This window comes from Scyliorhinus torazame, chromosome 13 (genome assembly GCF_047496885.1).
Source record: "Scyliorhinus torazame isolate Kashiwa2021f chromosome 13, sScyTor2.1, whole genome shotgun sequence".
Lineage (NCBI taxonomy): Eukaryota > Metazoa > Chordata > Chondrichthyes > Carcharhiniformes > Scyliorhinidae > Scyliorhinus > Scyliorhinus torazame.
In genome coordinates, this window is record NC_092719.1 from 131,606,325 (window position 1) to 131,625,865 (window position 19,541).

Sequence of the window (19,541 nt, forward strand, 5' to 3'; positions counted from 1 at the left end):
GGGAGAGTACTTGTGGGCTTAAAATATTGGATGGTTTGATTGATTGATATTGACTGGTATTTATTGTCACATTTACCAAAGTACAGTGAAAAGTATTTTTCTGCAATCAAGGGAACGTACACAGTACATACATAGTAGACAAAAGAATAATCAACAGAATACATTGACAAATGGTACATCAACAAATAGTGATTGGTTACAGTGCGGAAAAAGGGCCAAACAAGCAATACATGAGCAAGAGCAGCATAGGGCGTTGTGAATAGTGTTCTTACAGGGAACAGATCAGTCCGAGGGAGAGTTAGCGAGGAGTCTAGTAGCTGTGGCGAAGAAGCTGTTCCTATGTCTGGATGTGCGGGTCTTCCGACTTCAGTATCTTCTGCCTGATGGAAGGGTCTGGAAGAGGGCAAAGCCTGGGTGTGAGGGGTCTCTGACAATGCTGTCTACCTTCCTGAGGCAGCAGGAGGTGTAGACAGAATCAATGGGAGGATGGCAAGCTTGTGTGATGCGTTGGACTGAGTTCACCACACCCTGCAGTTTCTTGCGATCTTGGGCCGAGCAGTTGCCATACCAAGCTGTGATGCAGCTGGATAGGATGCTCTCTATGGCACATCTGTAGAAGTTTGTGAGAGTCGATGCAGACATGCCAAATTTCTTTAGCTTCCGTAGGAAGTAGAGACATTGTTGGACTGTAGCATCAAAGTGAGTGGACCAGGACAGACTGTTGGTGATGGTGACCCCCAGGAACTTAAAGCTATCGACCATCTCCACTTCGGAGCCATTGGTGTACACGGGGGCGGTGTCGTGCCAGGCATCCTGAAGTCGATGATCAGTTCCTTGGTCTGTCCAACATTTAGAGAGAGGTATCAATAAAGATGAAATATAAAGGCTATTGTAGCCAGTTAAAATGGCTAACTCCTGATTTAGAATGGCTAACTCCCGATTTAAAATGGCGAATGGCAAAGGCTGATGGGAAAGTCAGCCAACAGGACACAAACAAGCAGCTGCAGGTTGAGTGTGTATTTACCTCTGGAAAGGCCAGACAAGATCGATACCGGCAACCATCAACATAACAAAGCACCAGCCATCTGCATATTAATGAGCAATCCCCGGGAACAATAAGCAACATTTAGACACATAAAGCAAAACCAGACTCTTCGGCGCCAGCAGAAGCCTACACAAAAGGAGGTGAATGACCACCTCAAGACCACCCATCGATCAGGGAACCGCTCCAGCATTGCAGAAAATCGAACCAAGTGATTGGGACAAAGTCCAATCACTTGGAACCAGGTACAGGGTCCGCCCCGAAAGGCGGGAAGCCCCTGGGGACTATAAGAATCAAGCCCAAGTTCAAACCGGCCCTCTGCTTCTCTTCAGGACCGGGTCACTCAGCAACGCGAACCAACCCTTGACAGTGACCGGTCCAGCCATCGCTGATATCAAGTAAGTCTTACTTCAACGCTCGCGACGAGATAGGCGCTCCTAGCTACCAATCTGGACCAACTTCGAATCCCGCAGGCTCAGAACCCGAACGAAAGGTCATTCGTTTCCCTGACCTGGTGGGCCAGTTCCAAGTTAAGTATTGGCATGTTAGTCGTAGAAGTAGCTTAGACGTAGAATTTATACACGAGTAGTGATTGCTGTGTATAATAAATGTGCTTTGATTTAAATCTTACTAAGCGGTGTATTGGATTATTGATCATTACTCGGACTTGAACCGTGTGGCGGTATCAGAAAGATACCTGGCGACTCAAGAGCAAAGATAACTGACAGAGCAATTAAACTAAGGCAAAAGTTAGCAACACTACTTAGCTTGGATATTGAGCATAGGAATAAAGGCCCAGATGTGAGCAAACCATGCTGTAACATTTGAAATCTCTGACTGAGTAGTCGAACAGTTTTAGTTTAAATAACCAATGCATGGAGTTCACTTTTGAATGTAAATGTTGCAACAAATAAATTGCCCATTTCAAAATAAAATGTATTGAATTCTAGAGTTAGGGAGAATGTAAAAGCAAATGTGTGTATTCTCACCGAGTTGGGTTGGGCCTTGACCTGCAATTGATTTGCTTTTCCTCCACTATATGGGGAAGGTAGTTACCTATTCTGTTCCATTACTGTGCAAGTCTCCTCTTGTTTGATACCTTCAATATGCCGTCGCCTTACTGTTGCAACACAAAGTAAATAAAAAATATATTATACAGTTTTATGCTATTTCGTTTAATCAAAAATCAATTGCGCACTTTCCTTTCAGTTTTCAACAGAGTATGTGCTGAATGAAAGACTTGCTGATGCTTCGAAAGCCTTCATAATTGGTGGCTCACATGGCGGTTTCCTTGCTAGTCACCTGATTGGACAGTATCCTGAACTTTACAAGGCCTGTGTGATCAGAAACCCAGTTATTAATATTGCTTCCATGGTAGGAACAACAGATGTTCCAGACTGGTGAGTAATCATTTCAAGGAGGGAGGGTGAATGTCATTTTAATATAGTATGCATTTCTTTTTAAGTTTTGCTTCCTTTAAACATTTTAAAGAAAAGGGATTTTTTCATTATTTAGACAGAAGTTTTGTACCAGTTACAAAACCCTATAAACTAAAATTTGATTGTTTCCAGATTTAGACTGGGTTACACATGTTGCTGCAGTTTACTTGCCTATCATTTGCAATATATTGACAAGTTAATCTCTAATGGTGTTGAATTGGGGACTTGAGATCAAGTGTAATTTTTGGATGAAGTGAGATTAGACGGTGAGGGTTAATTGGATTCTGACCGCGATGTATTTCAGACCCCATTTTGAAGTCACCCGTTTTCTCATTTTCTTCATTTGTTTAATTATAAAACAAAGTAAATCAAAATATATGATTGATACCTTGTATACTACTGTTTTGTATACAGAAGCATATTCAAAATATTACACATTAGGGAGTAGAGTTTATTAAAGCATACAAAAATGAACAGCTGAGTACCAATGCACCACTGTCTAATGTACCTAAGTAATAAAGTATGTGAGATAATAAGAGCTTTGTGCTATCTACTGTAGACTTCAACCGCAGTGGTTCCATTTGTATCTGGTGTGAGAGTGCTTTTTTCTAATGCTGATCATTTGAAATCAGCATTGTGCTTTTAAAAAATTGGAATCAACTTGGATTAAAAGATGTAGATAATATAGCATTGTGGGAATTTAGTGCCGCAAAATTTGAATAAAGATAATTGAAATTCAGTAACTTTGAATTATTAGTAGATTATACAAAAAATGTTGGTGTATCAACGCATTGCAAAACCTCAGAAGCTATCTTATGTTTTTTAGGTGTTCAGTGGAGGCTGGATTTGAGTACACAGCTGATCAGCTTCCGACTCCTGCTTTGTTGGAAGCAATGTTGAACAAATCACCAATCACACATGCTTCTCAAGTAAGCAGTTTGCAGTTGTTTTATCATGTGGCTGATACATTTGATTGCACTTCCCCATATATTTATAAATTGAAACTGATAAAACCATTGATGTTTTTGGGGTTTAATCAGTGTGAGGGACGTTGGTTCTGCAGAATGAGCACCATCTCACTTTCGACCAGTTTTCGAGCACTATCAGGTCAGGGCTGCACCAGCCAGACTGAGAGTATAGCTCATATCCATTGGAATAGTGTGCACACTGTGGCTTTATTTCCCCTTATGCAACACTCCTGGAGGAGCTAAATTAAGTTTCTAAATTACCGAGTCTTGGTGGTCTGCAGCACAGAAAACGCCCTTCGGCCCATCGTGTCTGCAGCAGTCAAAAACAACCACCTAACTTTAAAAAAATGTATATTTATTCCACTTTTTAAATGTTATACATGAACAATAAAACAACAAAATCCCCCGGAACCTCTCTTTCCCCCCCCCCCCCACCAAAAAAACCCCATCGCCAATCCCCCCCAAAACCTAACCGCTACCAGTGACCAGCTATTTAAAGTGCAGAATAAGGGCAGCACCTGGTGGCACAGTGGTAAGCATTGCTGCCTCATGGCGCCAAGGTCCCAGGTTCGATCCTAGCTCTGGGCCACTGTCCGTGTGGAGTTTGCACGTTCTCCCCCCCCCCCCCCCCCCCCCCCGTGTTTGCATGGGTTTCGCCCCCACAACCCAAAGATGTGCAAGGGAGGTGATTTGGCCACGCTAAATTGCCGCTTAATTGGAAAAAATTAATTGGCTACTCTAAATTTATTTTAAATATTATAAAACATAAAGTGCAGAATAAACGGCTGCCATCTCTGGTAGAACCCCTAAATTGCCCCCCTCACACTGTACTTAACTTTTTTGAGAAATGAACTTCCGGTGATGGAGATGTAATGAGAAGTCGCACATCAGGTGGCTTTCCTCCCAAGAATCTGAAAAATAGGTTCTTTTCACCCAAAATAACCCGCTAACACCAAGGAAAAACCTCTACCACAACACGAGAGGAAAATACCAAATAGCAGCTATTCCAGAGGCCACGTGGAAACCAGGAGCAGAAAAAGCCTGGACAAACAAACGACCGAGCTGGCCGATGCATGAGGTGGTGAAACTCGGGTCTTGCCAGAGCGAGAGGGACCGGAAGCCCCACCAGGGTTTGGGTGGTAAATGTTTCTCTCAAGACAGTTGCGAGAACATCGGGATGACACTAAATCAGATATCCAAGATATGGTCAAAGGTGCGGTTGCAGAAGCTCTGGCGACCATGCAGGTGGCACTAGACAAAGCGGAGAGACGATTAAAGAACTGGAAAAAGCTGCAACAGACCACGGCGACGGGATCGTCGTCCTAGAGAAAGAAGTGGCAAGGCTGGCCGCGACGCAGGGGAGTTTGAAGGGGAGAATCGAGGACTAAAAGAACCTGTCAAGGTGTCAAAACCTACGGATTGTGGGCCTGACAGAGGGGATCGAAGGTAGGAACCCCACGGACTTTGTGGCCCAAATGCTGGGCAGCCTGGTGGGAAGGGAAACCTCCCTCAGCCCACCAGAAATCGACAGAGCACACCTGTTGCTTTGCCCAAAGCCGGGGAACAGCCAAGGGCGATAATCACCCAAATGCACCGGTACCAGGAGAGGGAACAAATCCTGCGCTGGGTGAGACAAACCAAGAACTGTAACTGGGAACATCACTGGTTTCAGCCCTACTAGGACATTGGGGCTGAACTGGCCAAGCGCTGGGCAGAATTCAATGTAAAGTTTGGGATGCTGTACCCAGCCAAGCTCTGGGTCACATTCTAGGGCAGGGAGCACTTTTTTCACGGCCACTGCGGATGCGGACAAGTTCATCTCGGAAAACAGACTGGAGAAGCAGAAGCAGGGGCAGCGATGAAGAGGTCATAGGAAGAGACTTTTATTTTTTACTTTCTGAATTGCCAACTGTGAACCACCAAGCCGATCACTTTGCTCTGGATTGTACTGCCTCGTTGTGGGGACTGGACGGTTGACTTCTACAAAAGATTTGCGAAGGCACTTGTCCCCCACCTGCTGGAGATGTTCATAGATTCACTGGCGAGGGGCACCCTGCTGTCTACGTTAGCACAAGCCTCACTCTCGGTGATACCCAAGAAAGACAAAGACCCAACAGAATAATAATAATCTTTATTGTCACAAAAATGCGTTTCCTACAGACCCATCTCGCTGCTAAACGCAAAGGTGAAAATATTGGCCACGATCCCAACCAAGAGGCTGGAGGACTGCATACCAGAGGTGGGAGCAGAAGACCAAACAGACTTTGTCAAGGGTAGACAGCTAACTTCGAACATCAGTCGCCTGCTGAACATGATCATGACCCCATCTGGGTGATGGTCTCCCTGGACGCAGAAAAGGCTTTTGACGGAGTTGAATGAGGTACTGGAACCATTCGGGCTTGGATCGGGTTCACCGCCTGGGTAAAACTCCTGTACAACGCTCCCACAGCGAGCATACGGACAAATACCACCAGCTCCAAGTACTTCCAACTGCTCAGAAGCACATGGCAGGGATGCCCGTTTTCCCCGCTGCTATTCGCTCTAGCAATCAAACCACTGGCGATCGCTGTTAAGGTGGCCGGGGAGGTGGGGGAGAGAACACAACAATCCCCAAAAGAGTACTGCAGAGAACAAGATCCATGGGTGGCCTAGCCCTCCAAAATCTGCAATATTACCACTGGGCAGCAACCCGCGAAGAGGATAAAGGGGTTCATAAAGGAGCCAGAAGTCGAATGGGTTCTTATGGAGGAGGGGCCCTGCAGAGGAACCTCCCTCTGGGCTCCAGCCACGATGGCACTCTCATCCCCACCAAATAAATATTCAACAAGCCCAGTGGTGGTAGCAACACTCTGGTCGTGGAATCAACTGCAAAAGCGCTTCGGGCTAACCGCAGTGCCCGACAGGACCTCCATTTGCAACAACCACAGGTTCAGGTCCGCGACAATGAATGCCATCTTCAACAGTTGGAGAGGGGATGGGGGGGGGGAATTGTCTCCAAATCCTCAGTGTGCAGAACACCACCGGGTTCGCTGAATACTTTCCAGGAGAAAACGGCAGCGAGGCTGTCACTAACGCCCTTAACCCCAATCCCTACACACAACCCCCAACTCCATCAGCACCCATACAGACTCCGGTTCCCCACACCACCCCAGCACCCTAATGATTCTAATCCCATTTTCCAATACTTGTATGCCTTGGCATCGCAAGTGCACATCTAAATACTTCTTAAAATCTTATGAGGGTCTCTGCCTCTACCACCCTTTCAGACAGTGAGTTCCAGACACTCATCAAGCTCTGGAAGAATAAGTTTTTCTTTGCATCCCCTCCAAACCTCCTGCCCCTTACCTTAAATCTATGCCCCCTGGTCATTGATCCCTCCACCAAGGGGAAAGGTTTCTTCCTGTCTACTCTACCTATGCCCCACATAATTTTATACATCTCAATCATGTCTCAACCTCGGTCTTCTCCGCTCCAAAGAAAACAATCTTTTGTTGTGGGTCTTTGCCCATTTATTCCTCGGAAACATGAGCCAAACTTGTATCATTAAGAAACTTTACAGCCCATAAGCCTTGGCAGGGCTCAAACCCAGATGGCTGAGGTGATGGAAAACTCCCTTCATTCTCCTCTTGTGCCTTCCTTCACCTTACATTTTTGACAAATGTCCATAGATTAATTCCATAACGGTGCATACATTTTTTTCTGCCATTGAGTTGGATATTGGTACCCATTCTTCTGAAACAAATTCAGAATAGTCTGTTTCTGTGCACAAGGTGACAAAGTTCTGTGTACCTAATGCATACACAGATTGCTAGTTGTGAAGAATTAAATTGTGTTATTTTACCAAAATCGCAAACAATTTTTGCATTTATTCTACAATATGTGTCACAGCAGACTTGCTGATTAAATGTGATTTTTCTTCTTTTCGCATTATCGGCAGTTGAGGAGTGAGGCAGACTCTATCTTTTAACTCTGTTGTCCTATTCTTTGTGAGAAATAATTATTTGCTTTCTGCAGGTAAAATCTCCAGTGTTGATCCTTCTCGGCGAGAAGGACATACGGGTTCATCCCACTCAAGGCCTCGAGTTCTATCGAGCACTGAAAACTAGAGGTGTCCCTGTAAGGTATGTTTAAAATTTAAAGGAAAAGGAATGGGATTTTTTAATAAATGTTTTTTATAGGGTTTTTGAACAAAGTATATTTGCCATTATGTACTCGGGATATGATATATATGGAGGAAGCGAAGGGCACACACACACAAATCACAAAGGGGAAAAAAAAAAGAAGAAAAAAAAGTAACAACACGACAGAAATACAAAATCAAATAAAGTAACTGATAGGGTATTATGCACCCGCTCAGCCGCAGCTCTGTACACTTGGCAAAATTATTTACTCACATAAGTAGGCATCTGTTTGTGGGTGGGGGTAGATATACATTTGGGTGCCGGAGAGACAATTATGGAGGGCAATACTCGAATGGGTCTGGTGCTGGTGTTGTCACTTGCTTCTCCCGGACGGATTTCGCTGCCGATGTCGTCTCGCGCTCACTTCCCCTTCAGCCGGCCCTCCCGTCTTCCGCCTGTATTCTCCTTTTTCTCTGTTCCTGTGGATGCCATGTTTGTTAACGTTTCCCTGCCTCCCCCCCCCCCCCCCCCCCCTCCCTGGCTCTCCTCTATTGTTCCCTGTCTCTTCCCCCCACCCACCCCCTGTGGTTTGCCTTTCCTTCCTCTTAGATTTAGCTGTGTCCCGTCCCCTGATCTATCTCTCCCTCTCATTCTCGGCTACTTTCCCCTGGTTCTTGGCTACCTGGCTATTCTTCTGCTTGTTTGTTGGCCACAAACAGGTCTCGGAACAATTGGGTAAATGGCTCCCACGTTCTATGGAAGCCGTCGTCTGACCCTCAGGTGGCGAATTTGATTTTCTCCATTTGGAGAGATTCCGAGAGGTCGGACAGCCAGTCTGCAGCTTTGGGTGGTGCTGCTGACCGCCAGCCGAACAGCATTCTACTGCGGGCGATCAGGGATGCCAAGGCAAGGGCGTCTGCCCTCCTCCCCAGGAATAGATCTGGCTGGTCTGCAACCCCGAAGACCGCCACTTTCGGGATTGCATTGCCTCGAAGAAGGTTGTCCAGTACTCCACTAGTCTGGGGCAAGACCAGAACATGTTGTCGTGGTTGGCCGGGCCTCCTTGGCACCGTTCACATCTATCCTCCACCTCCAGGAAGAACCTACTCATACGGGTTCTTGTTAAGTGGGCTCTATGTACCATTTTTAGTTGCGTCAGGCTGAGCCTTGCGCATGTGGAGGTGGAGTTGACCCTATGCAGTGCTTCGTTCCAGATTCCCCACCCTTTATTGATCCCCAGGTCATCTTCCCATTTCATTCTTGTTGCGTCCAGTGTCGGCCCTCTCTACCAGTCGGTCATACATGTCGTACAGTTTCCTTTCTCTAGTATGCTTGCGTCCAGTAACTCCTCCAGTAATGTCTTGTGGCGATTGTGGGTATGTCCTTGTCTCCTTTTGTAGGAAATTTTTGAGTTGCAGGTACCTTAGCTCGTTCCCCCTGGCTAGCTGGAATTTCTCTGTCAGTTCGTCCATTGTTGCAACCCTGCCATCCGTGTATAGGTCCCTGACTGTCGGTGTCCCTCCGTCCTTTCCCCACCTTTTGACGGTGGCGTCAATCAGCGCTGGTGTGAACCTATGGTTGTTGCAGATGGGAGCTTTGTCTGACATTTTGGTCAGGCCAAATTGCTGCCGTAGTTGGTTCCAGGACTGAAAGGTGGTTGTTATCACTGGGCTGCTGGAGTGTTTTTTGGGTGGGGATGGGAGTGCTGCCGTGGCGAGGGCCCAGAGGGAGGTCCCCCTGCAGGAGGCTTCCTCCGCGCGCACCCATTCGACTTCTGGCTCCTTGTACCATCCCCTTATTCGCTCGCCATCGCCGCCCAGTGATAGAATTGTAGGTTTGGGAGGGCTAGCCCCCCCCCCGGATTTGTGGATCCCTTTCCAGTCATGGGCAATTTGGATCCCCAGGTAGCGGAATTTGTGTCGGGCTTGTTTAAACAGCAGTCCCGATGGTGCTGCCCCACATACTTGTAGGTGTACCGGGAAGATCTCGCTTTTGCTCATGTTGCGTTTGTAGCCCGAGAAGGCACCAAACACTTTCAGGAGCGTGATGATTCCATCCATGCTGCTTTGTGAGTCCGAAATGTAGAGGAGCAGGTCATCTGAACAGAGTGAGACTCTGTGCTCTCTGCCGCCCCTTTGGATCCCCCTCCAGCCTTTTGCTGCTCTGAACGCAATTGCTAGTGGCTCGATTCCTAGAGCGAACAGCAGCGGGGACAGTGGGCATTCTTGTCTGGTGCAGCTGGAAGTATCGGGAGTTGGTGTTGTTTGTCTGTACGCTCACCATAGGAGCGTTGTATAGGGGTTTTACCCAGGAGGTGAATCCTGTTCCAAGCTCGAACCGCTCCAGTACCTCTGAGGTATTTCCATTCGACTCTGTCGAAGGCCTTTTCTGCGTCTAGGGAGACGATCACCCCTGGTGTTCTCTCCCGGGATGGGGTCATTATCACATTCAGCAGTCGCCTAATGTTCGAAGTAAGCTGTCTACCTTTAACAAAGCCTGTCTGGCCCTCTGCGACCACCTCTGGCACGCAGTCTTCTAACGTTTTGGCTAGAATCTTGGCCAGTATTTTGGCATCTGCGTTCAGCAGTGTGATGGGTCTGTATGACCAACATTCCGTTGGGTCTTTATCTTTCTTAGGTATCAGCGAGATTGAGGCCTGTGCTAGTCTGGGTGGCAGTGTGCCCTTAGCTAGCGAGTCTGTGAACATCTCCCGCAGGTGCGGGGCCAGTGCTGTCGCAAATGTTTTGTAGAAGTCCGCCGGGAACCCATCTGGTCCCGGCGCCTTCCCCACCTGCATGGAGCTAATGCTGTCCATAATCTCTCCCAGTGCTAGTGTTGCTTCCAGGCCCCGTTTTCTGCCCTCCCCCATGACTGGTATGTCCAGTCCATCAAGGAACCGTTTCATCCCTGACTCCCCCATTGGGGGCTCTGAGGTGTACAGCCCTTGGCAAAAGGCCCTGAAGGCTTTGTTGATCTTTTCTGGTTCTTTTTCTAATGTGCCCCAAGTATCCCTGATTTGTGTAATTTCTCTGGTGGCTGCCTGCTTTCTCAGCTGGTGTGCCAGCAGGCGGCTGGTTTTGTCTCCGTGTTCGTATAGGGTCCCATGTGCCTGACGGAGTTGATGCACTGCTTTCCTGGTGGAGAGCAGATCAAAATTCCTTTGTAACTCTTTCCTCTCCGCCAGGTGCTCTACGGTCAGGGCATCGGAGTATTTACGGTCTACTCCAGTATGGAGTCGATCAGCTGCTGCCTAGCTGCCCTTTCCTCCCTATCTCTTCGCGCTTTGAAAGCGATGATTTCCCCTCTTAGTACGGCCTTTAGCGCTTCCCAGAACGTGGAGGGTGAGACCTCCCCGTTCTAGTTGTTCTCCGTGTACTCTGCTATGGCCCGCGATATCTTTTCGTTGAAGGCCTTGTCGGCTAGTAGGGCAACGTCCAACCTCTATGTGGGGCGTTGGGCCCTGCCCGTCTCCAGCCTCATGTCCATGTAGTGTGGAGTGTGGTCTGATATCACGGTTGCGGAGTATTCCACTTTGTCTATCCCCAGTAGCACCGTTTTCCCCAACACAAAGAAGTCAATTCTGGTGTATACGTTGTGTACTGGGGAGAAGAAGGAAAACTCCTCCCCCGGGTGGGTGAACCTCCAGGGGTCCACCGCTCCCATCTGTTCCATAAAGTGACCGAGTGCCATGCTTGAGGTTTTCCCCGTTTTGGGGTTTAATCTGTCAGTCGTTGGATCCTGTACACTGTTGAAGTCGTCCCCCCCCCTCATGATTAGCCGGTGTTTCGCTATATCAGGGATTTCTGCCATGATCTTCTTGATGAAGCTCGTGTCGTCCCAGTTGGGCGCGTACACGTTAACTAGTACTCCAGGTGCCCCATCCAGGGCCCCGCTGACCATGATGTACCGCCCCCCTGGGTCTGTAACCGTCTTTGTCGCCTAAACATCGTCCATTTGCTGACCAGTATTGCCACTCCCCTGGCCTTCGTCTCGTAACAGGAATGGTAGGTCTGTCCCACCCAGCCCTTTCTTACCCGCAGTCGGTCCTGCTCTCTCAGGTGCGTCTCTTGAAGGAAGATCATGTCTGCCTTCATGTTTCTTAGGTGGTTGAGGACTCTGGATCTTTTCACTGGGCCGTTGAGTCCCCTTACGTTCCAGGTGACTATCCTCGTGTGGGGGCTTCTGTCCCCTCGCTCCTGTGGGATTAACCATATTTACCTGGTGAACTGCCTCTGCCCTCCGGGGCCGTCCAGGATGGCCGCTGTCACTGCTCTCTCCATGCGGTCGGGCCCCTGCGCTCCGGGATTTCCCTTCGTCCAGAGGGCACCCGACATGGCTGCCCGCTGTGCGACAGCCACACGGGTAGCCTCCTGCACTCTGGGGTCTCCCTTCTCCCAGAGACCGTACTGGGTGGATGCTTGCAGTGATTCCTTGTTCCGAGCCCTTGATTGTGGCACTTTGTAGCCCTATTGTTGTTCCTTTTCTCGCCTTGTCTGTCCCTCCGTCCCTGTGCCCCCGTCCCCCCGGTCCCTCCCTTCCTGTGCCTCCTCCCTTCCCCCCCTTTCTCCCCCTCTCCGTCTAACCCTCCTTTGTCCCTCTTTCCCCTGTTCCTATCCCCGTTTGCTCTCCCGCCTCTGTTAAGTGGTGTCCCCCCCACCCCCTGCCTGGCGCCTTCCCCCCTGTTGGGGGCGCGCTGCGGCCCTGCTTTGTTCCATGTCCCCGGTGCTAGCTTTCTTGCTAGTGCGGCGGCCCCCCTCTCATGAGTTACTGTCTCGCTTCTCCCTTGCCCAGCCTCTGCGTTTTTCTGCCCGTTTTTCTTCCCCCATCCTACCCTGCGCTCCCCTTGTTTGCTCTCCCTTCTCTGTTACTCTCGTTCCCTCGTTCTGGGGCCTGGTCTCCCACCTGTGGCCGTCCCTCGGGTAGCTTGCCATGGGAGCGGGTGGGGGCGGGCGAGCCTGGCATTGCCTCACCCCCACCCCCCCGTCGGCGTGTTGTTGCCCCTTGCCAGGGGCCCCGTATTTCTACTCTCGCTGTTAGCTTTCCAGCCCGTGTTCCTCTATAAACTTGTTTGCTTCAGCGGGGGCTGTGAAGAAATACTTTCTTTCTTGGTATGTGACCCAGAGTTTCACTGGGTACAGCATACCAAAGCGCACATTGTTCTTGTGAAGAGCTGCTTTCACTCTATTGAATTCGGCCCGTCTCCTGGCGCGGTCTGCCCCAATGTCCTCGTAAACTCTAATGAAGTGTCCTTTCCATTTGCAAGTTCTGTTTTGCCTGGCCCAGCGCAGGATTGTTTCCCTATCTTGGTACCGATGCAGTCTGGCTATAACTGCCCTCAGGTGGTCCCCTGTCCTGAGCTTCGTGCGCAGCGACCGGTGTGCTCTGTCCATTTCTGGTGGGTTGGGAAAGTTTCCCTCCCCACTAAGTTGCCCGGCATCTCGGCCACGTAGGCCGTGGGGTTTCTACCCTCGATCCCCTCTGGTAGGCCCACTATCCTGACATTTTGTCTTGAGCGGTTTTCCTGATCGTCCACCATGCCCTTCAGGCTCCCCTGCGTTGTGCCCAGTCTCGCAACCTCTTTCTCCAGGGCCGTGATCCGGTCGCTCATGTCAGTCGCAGCTTTTTCCAGCTCCTTAATGGTCGCCTCTTGGGTTTCCAGTTTCTCCTCTTGGACTTCCAGTTTCTTCTCTGCTCTGCCCAGGGCGAGCTGCACCTCTGCCAGGGCCTCGGCCATTGCTGCCTGTACTGTGGCCTCTATGTCTGCTCTGGTCCCTGCCTTGTTTTCCTATTGATGTTCCCTCAGCGCCTCGGCAAAGGCTGCCTTCCAGTTCCAGTTCCCCTCTGGCCCAGGGGGGAAATATTCCTGCCTGACCAGTTCTTTTTGTTGCGGTGAGGCTTCCGTTCCCCCGCTTTGTGCACCGATTAGCTCGTCTGAACTGGCTCGCATACTGCCCCGTCTGCTTTTGGTACCCTTTCTCCCTCTGCTTTGGCTCCCGTCTGGCATTTTTTTCCCCCTTTTCTTTTCTTTTCCCTCCTCCTCCTTTTTTTTTTCCTTTTCTTCCCCCCTTCTAAAAAGACTCTTTTCAGGTAAGCTTTTTTAAAAAGTGGATAAACAGAAGAAATTTTCTCTCCCTTTAAAAGTTTTCTTTTAAAGTTTTTTTTTTGGAAAACCTTTCTCCTCACTCACCCAGGGTCGAGAGAGAGAGGGGGGCTTCTGGTCAGGCTGGGAGTCCCTCGTTGTTCCGCCGCTTGCCTCGTGGTGGTTGCCGGTGGCGGGGTGGTCGGTCCTTGTTGCTGTCTCGGTCCCCGCTTTGGCTCGGGCTGCTCGTCCTGCCCCGTATTTTGCTGCCCTGCGCTCTGTTGCCCCGTGACCTGCTGCTGCTTGTTTGGGGGGGGGGTGTTCACAGGTCATTCCTGCTGGCTCGGTCCCCGCTTCGGTGCCGCTTCTCCTCGACCGCCCACGTTCTGCTAGGTGGGGGGGGGGGGGGGGGCTCGGTCGGGCCGGTTTGCAGCCCCGCGCTCCGAGGCTCTAGCTCCGTTCGGGGGGGTGCGACTCTCCCCGGCTGCTTCTAAGTCTCCAGCTCCTCTCGCACACCTTTGCCTCCTTTCCTCCCACGGGCCACAGCTTAACGGTCCGGTCCCTTGCGGCCTCCTCTTTTTCCCCTGCTCGTACCTCCGGGTGAGCGCTGCGTGGGTCCTTTCTGTTTTTTTTTCTCCTCTCCGTTTTTGTTTAAATGTGCACAAAAATAAAAACCCACAAGGATTAAGAGAAATAAAACCCCCCCCGGCCAAAACAAGCAAAAAACAAGAAAAAAACCCCTGAGAACCTAGTTCTGTAACGGGAGCTGCCCCGTGCATGTCTTCCCCCTACAGAGCCTTACCGGAAGTCTTCTCTTTATTTCTTGGATCTAGTTAGAGGTCATGCGGTGCTGGGCACAGCAAGCAGTCTGACAACACCAGGTTAAAGTCCAACAGGTTTATTTGAAATCACAAACTTTCGGATTGCTGCTCCTTCATCAGGTGAAGTGGAGGCAGGTTCACAATCACAGCATATGTCAAGACAGCATTGCAAGATAATTATAGAGTGGAATGTGAAGAATGGTTGGAAGGTGAGTCTTTACAGATAAACAAATCTTTACAGGAACAGACAGTGTGAGTGATAACCACAGGTAATCAAGGTGTGAATTGTCTCAAGCAATGAAAGTTAGTAGGATTCTGCAAATCCATTCTTCACATTCCAATCTGTAATTATCTTGCAATTGTGTCTCTCCCATATATGCTGTTGAGTCCACGGTGTAGAGTGGTCGGGGTGCATCTCCTGTGTAGTGGGAGGATTTGAATTACCATTTTGTTGCTCACTTTCTTGGGGAGAATATTTAATCTGAAAGAGAATTGCAATTATTTTATGACCATAAAATGATGACCATAGGCTGCTTTCCCCTTTGACGGGGAGAGCTGACCGGTGGTGATTTAATCTGAGGATCACCACACCTCAGGCGAGGGGGGGATGGTTGAGAAGGCAGGGCCTTCATGAATAATTTCAGCTGGTACAGTATTATTTTAATACTCCTAAAATGGAACACTGCCTTTTTTGCGGTGAGAGGAAAGCAATACCTTTATTGTATAAATATGTAAATGTCACCACAGTCTCAGAGGAACATAGGTTGCTCTCCCCTTTGAGAGCAGACTGGTGGTGATTTAACCTGAAGGTCACCACACCTCAGACGAGGGGCAAGGCTGAGAAGGCAGCCTCATGAATAACTTCAGCCAGTATGGGAATTGAACCTGCGATGTTGGCCACACTCCGCATCACGAATCAGCTGTCCAGCCAACTGAGATACCTGGCTGAGGTTTTTCATGAAGGCCAAAGTGCTATATCTAACTGCTTCTTGAAAACATACAATGTTTTGGCCTCAACTACTTCTGTGGTAATGAATTCGACAGGCTCATCGCTCTCTGGGTGAAGATATTTCTCCTCATCTCTGTCTTAAATGGTCTACCCCGTATCCTCAGACTGTGACTCCTTAGTTCTGGACACCCACCATCATAATCATCCTTCCTACATCTACGCTGACGAGTCCGGTTAGAATTTTATAGGTTTCTATGAGATTCCCCCTCATTCTTCTGAACTCCAGCGAATACAATCCTAATCGATTCAATCACTCCTCATATGTCAGTCCTGCCATCCCAGGAATCAGTGTAGTAAACCTTCACTACACTCCCTCTAGAGCAAGAACATCCTTCACCTGATAAGGAGACCAAAACTGCACACAATATTCCAGGTGTGGCCTCACCAAGGCCCTATATATTTGCAGCAAGACATCCTTGCTTCTGTACTCAAACCCTTTGTCAATGAAGGTCAGCATTCTATTTGCCTTCTTTATTGCCTGCTGTACCTGCATGCTTACCTTCAGTGATTGATGCACGAGGGCACCCAGGTCTCGTGGCACAGTCCCCTCTCCTAATTTATGGCCATTAGATAATAGTCTGCCTTCTCATTTTTGCTACCAAAGTCTCCATAATATGCAGCACAACTATTAATCCCCAAACCAACTAAGAACACAACAACCCTTCATTGTTGCACACAGACTAGAATAATTGACAGTATTTTACCATGTAATAATTTGTAGACCGTAGGCCTTGAAAAATATTGCTGTAATGGAGATGAAGATCTGTCTATATTTTATTGCAAAAAATTACACCCCATCAGCAGAATTTTCTCATCAACCTTCTGTTGCCTCATCAAAAAACTCCAGTAAGTTATATAAAGAATATTTGCCCATAACAAAGCCTTGCTGGCTTCCCTTAATTTATCCACACTTTCCAAGTGAAAATTAACTTTGCCCCAAATTATCGTTTCTAGAAACTTTCTGCATTAATGAAGTAAACTCACTGACCTGCAGATGCTGGGCTTATCTTTATACCTTTTTTATAACAAGGTGTAACATTTGCAATTCTGCAATCTTCTGGTGCCACCCCTGATTCTAAGGAAGACTGGAAAATTGTGGCCAGTGCCCCCACCTTTTCAACTCCCCCTTCCTTCAGTATCCTTGGATGCATCTCATCCGGTCCTGGTGCCTTCGCAACGTTTAAGTACATGTTGTAATACCACCACCATATCAATTTAAAACCCTTCAAGTCTCTGAACTCCGCAGAACATCTTCTTCCTTGGTAAAGACTAATGCAAATTATTCATTTAATACATCAGTAATGCCCCCTGCCTCCATGCATAAATTCCCTTTTTAATCCCTAATTGGCCCCACTCTTTTACTATTTATAAAGACTTTTGAATTATCTTTCATGTTAGCTGCCGGTCTCTTTTCATACTGTCTTTTTGCTTTTCTTATTTGCTTCTTCACTTCCTCTTTGAAACTTCTATAGTCAACTGGTTCTCGGTTATATTATCCATCTGCCTTAAGTACACTTTTAAAAATTTCTTCAGTTTAATTTTTCTCTCTTTCATCATCTAGAAGCTCCAAACTATCTCCCCTTCAAAGTCAGCCTGTTGTTCAGTTAATGCTTTGCCTGTCAACATTTGATTCCACTTTATCTGGTCCAGATCGATTCCATAAATACTTGTATCGTCCTTAATTTACTGTTACAAGCTCTTTCTCCTTGGATTATTTTTCATCTACTTATTTACATCATGAATGTACTGGTGAAAGTGTCCTACTGCATGATTTTAGGTTTAAAAAAGGAACTATTTTACTTTTACAGATTGTTATGGTACCCTGATAACAACCACTCGCTGTCCAAAGTAGATACAGAGGCCGATGCATTCATGAATATCGCGCTTTGGTTTGTAAAGCACCTCTAATCCTGATCCTTTTCGAGAAGGCAGTCATTGTGACATTGTGCAAGATGAATTACTGGAGCCATCATCGATTATGTGATACGTGGCAACAATCAACAGGCAGTGAGATCAAAACCCAGATGCTTACCTCAAGCAGTACCAAAACATGTTTTTTATATTCCACCGTAGCCGTCTGTAGCCACAGTATATACAGACATGTTTCATACTGAATCAGTTTAAACTAGCCAGAGTTTCAACAGTGAATCAGCATCACCTTTGTCAAGAGGAAGGATTTTCTGGGACATCCGGGTGTTCTACTGTAGGCAGCAAATGATTACTTTAGTTATTGCCAGTCATTTTCTGTTAGTCATCCTATTCTGCGATATGTTATTCTATTTGGTATAACCCAATTTAATTAATTTATTTCCTGGTCATTTTCCAGAATTACCTTGTGATGCTACATTGCAATTTGCATCTCGCCCTGTAGTTTTGGGTAATTATTCAGCGCATTATTTAATGATACCTGCAAGAACTTCAATTCCCCGCTACACCAAAGCAAAAAGAAAGATCCAAACTATTTTAAGAAGATCTATAAAGTGTATATAATAAATAAATAACTGACAATTCTACCTTCGGATTCTAATTTGTATATTTAGAGCTTTTTCTTAAATGCTCATGAACAGTTACCCATTGTCCTCTTACATCAGGCTACATTCCAGTAAACACTCACAGGTGGCATCACAAATTCTTTTATAAATTTGCAGTTTTAATGCTCTCTATTTAACAGTGAAAATCTCAACAGTCTTAAGGAACACAACAGTAATGCCCCAAAGTAATGCACCTTACTTTTCCCAACTGGTTCTAAGCTAAAGAAAGCATTTGATCTATCTGTACACTTCACACATTGACGCATGAAAGATATTTTCTTGACTTGCACTGTAAGACAAAAATCTACTTAACGGTTTCTATATTACTGTAAATGATAAAGAGTTCATTATTATGACTGTAACCTTGTCTCAGGATTAATATGTAACTCATAAACCATTTAAGCTCTGATTTTGGTTCTTCTACTGTCACTTCAACCCCCAGATAGGAATACAGTCACATAGTTTCTCCCAGCAATCTATTATTCTCTAACTGTTCTGTGAAAGTGAATGGTGTGACTGGCCAATGGTCTGAGAATTAACTCTTGTCAGATGAAGTGTTAGTGGATTGATAACACCTTCCCTGGACAGATGCATGGACTCATGAAGCTTCTGTGCACAAAAGAAATGGCAGTGACAATCTCTTCACATGGTGCTAAAGAGTGCCTCCATGATTTCTACAAATAATGACTGTTAAAATCTGGATTATATTGATCCTGTAAATGCTGCCAATAAATCTAGACATTGTTACTCATTGCCCAATACCGACTGTTTGTTCCTCTGGCCCATGTCACAAAGTGCATTGCAGTGAAAGGATTATTCTTATACACTATTAGAATTAATCTTTTGCACTGAAGTGAAGGAACTACATACATCCCAAAATTCTGAGCAATAAATGTCTGGAAGAGGAGAGACTACGGAAATCTTTGGGCACAAATATGAAGCAAAGTACTGGTGAACAGTGTGCATGGAGAGGAGCCTTCCTATCTCAACTCTTTTAGTAGCTGGATGCTAGAACAGGGATTGCTGCACTTAAGTGTAGTTTTAGGAAAATTGTGCTGATGTGATTGGATGCAGTTGAGACTGGTAGAAGATTACTTAAATATACTAGTTAATTAATTTGTTAAAATCGCTAGTGCTTGCAGCTGGTCTTTTCACATTTAAACCTCTAGCTAAACAAATGTAATTCACAGCTACAGTGGTGCAGAATAAATGAAGTAAAGCTTGTTGTGTTTTGTATTGTGTTTTAATTTAGCATGGTGACTGTGCGGCCTGCAATTTCTGGCGTTTTCCTCATCAGAAAGCTTCCAATGAACATTTATACTCTGCCGGGCATGTACCAGAGTTCAAACCAAGATGCAGAGACCCTAGCCATCACAGCAAGGCTGCACATCCTGAGCTGGTGCATGGCAGTTTTTGCCTGGCCCACCATATACAGAAAGGGGGCAAGATTCTCCGAGCCCGCGCCGGGTTGGAGAATCGGCCGGGTTGGGGGGGGGGGGGGGGGGTGCGCGAATCACGCGATGCCACTCCA

General features: G+C 47.2%; 1 protein-coding gene across 1 annotated transcript in view; it reads left to right on the plus strand.

Moving 5' to 3' along the window:
* Window positions 1–19,233, plus strand: part of apeh (acylaminoacyl-peptide hydrolase) — a 138,750-nt gene extending 119,517 nt beyond the window's left edge. Inside the window, exons 19-22 of the mRNA XM_072472163.1 lie at window positions 2,252–2,442; window positions 3,308–3,410; window positions 7,464–7,570; window positions 17,288–19,233. Of these exons, the coding sequence (XP_072328264.1) occupies window positions 2,252–2,442; window positions 3,308–3,410; window positions 7,464–7,570; window positions 17,288–17,387 (501 nt within the window). The 3' untranslated portion in view covers window positions 17,388–19,233. The remainder of the gene's footprint in view (window positions 1–2,251; window positions 2,443–3,307; window positions 3,411–7,463; window positions 7,571–17,287) is intronic.
* Window positions 19,234–19,541: the final 308 nt, after the last annotated feature.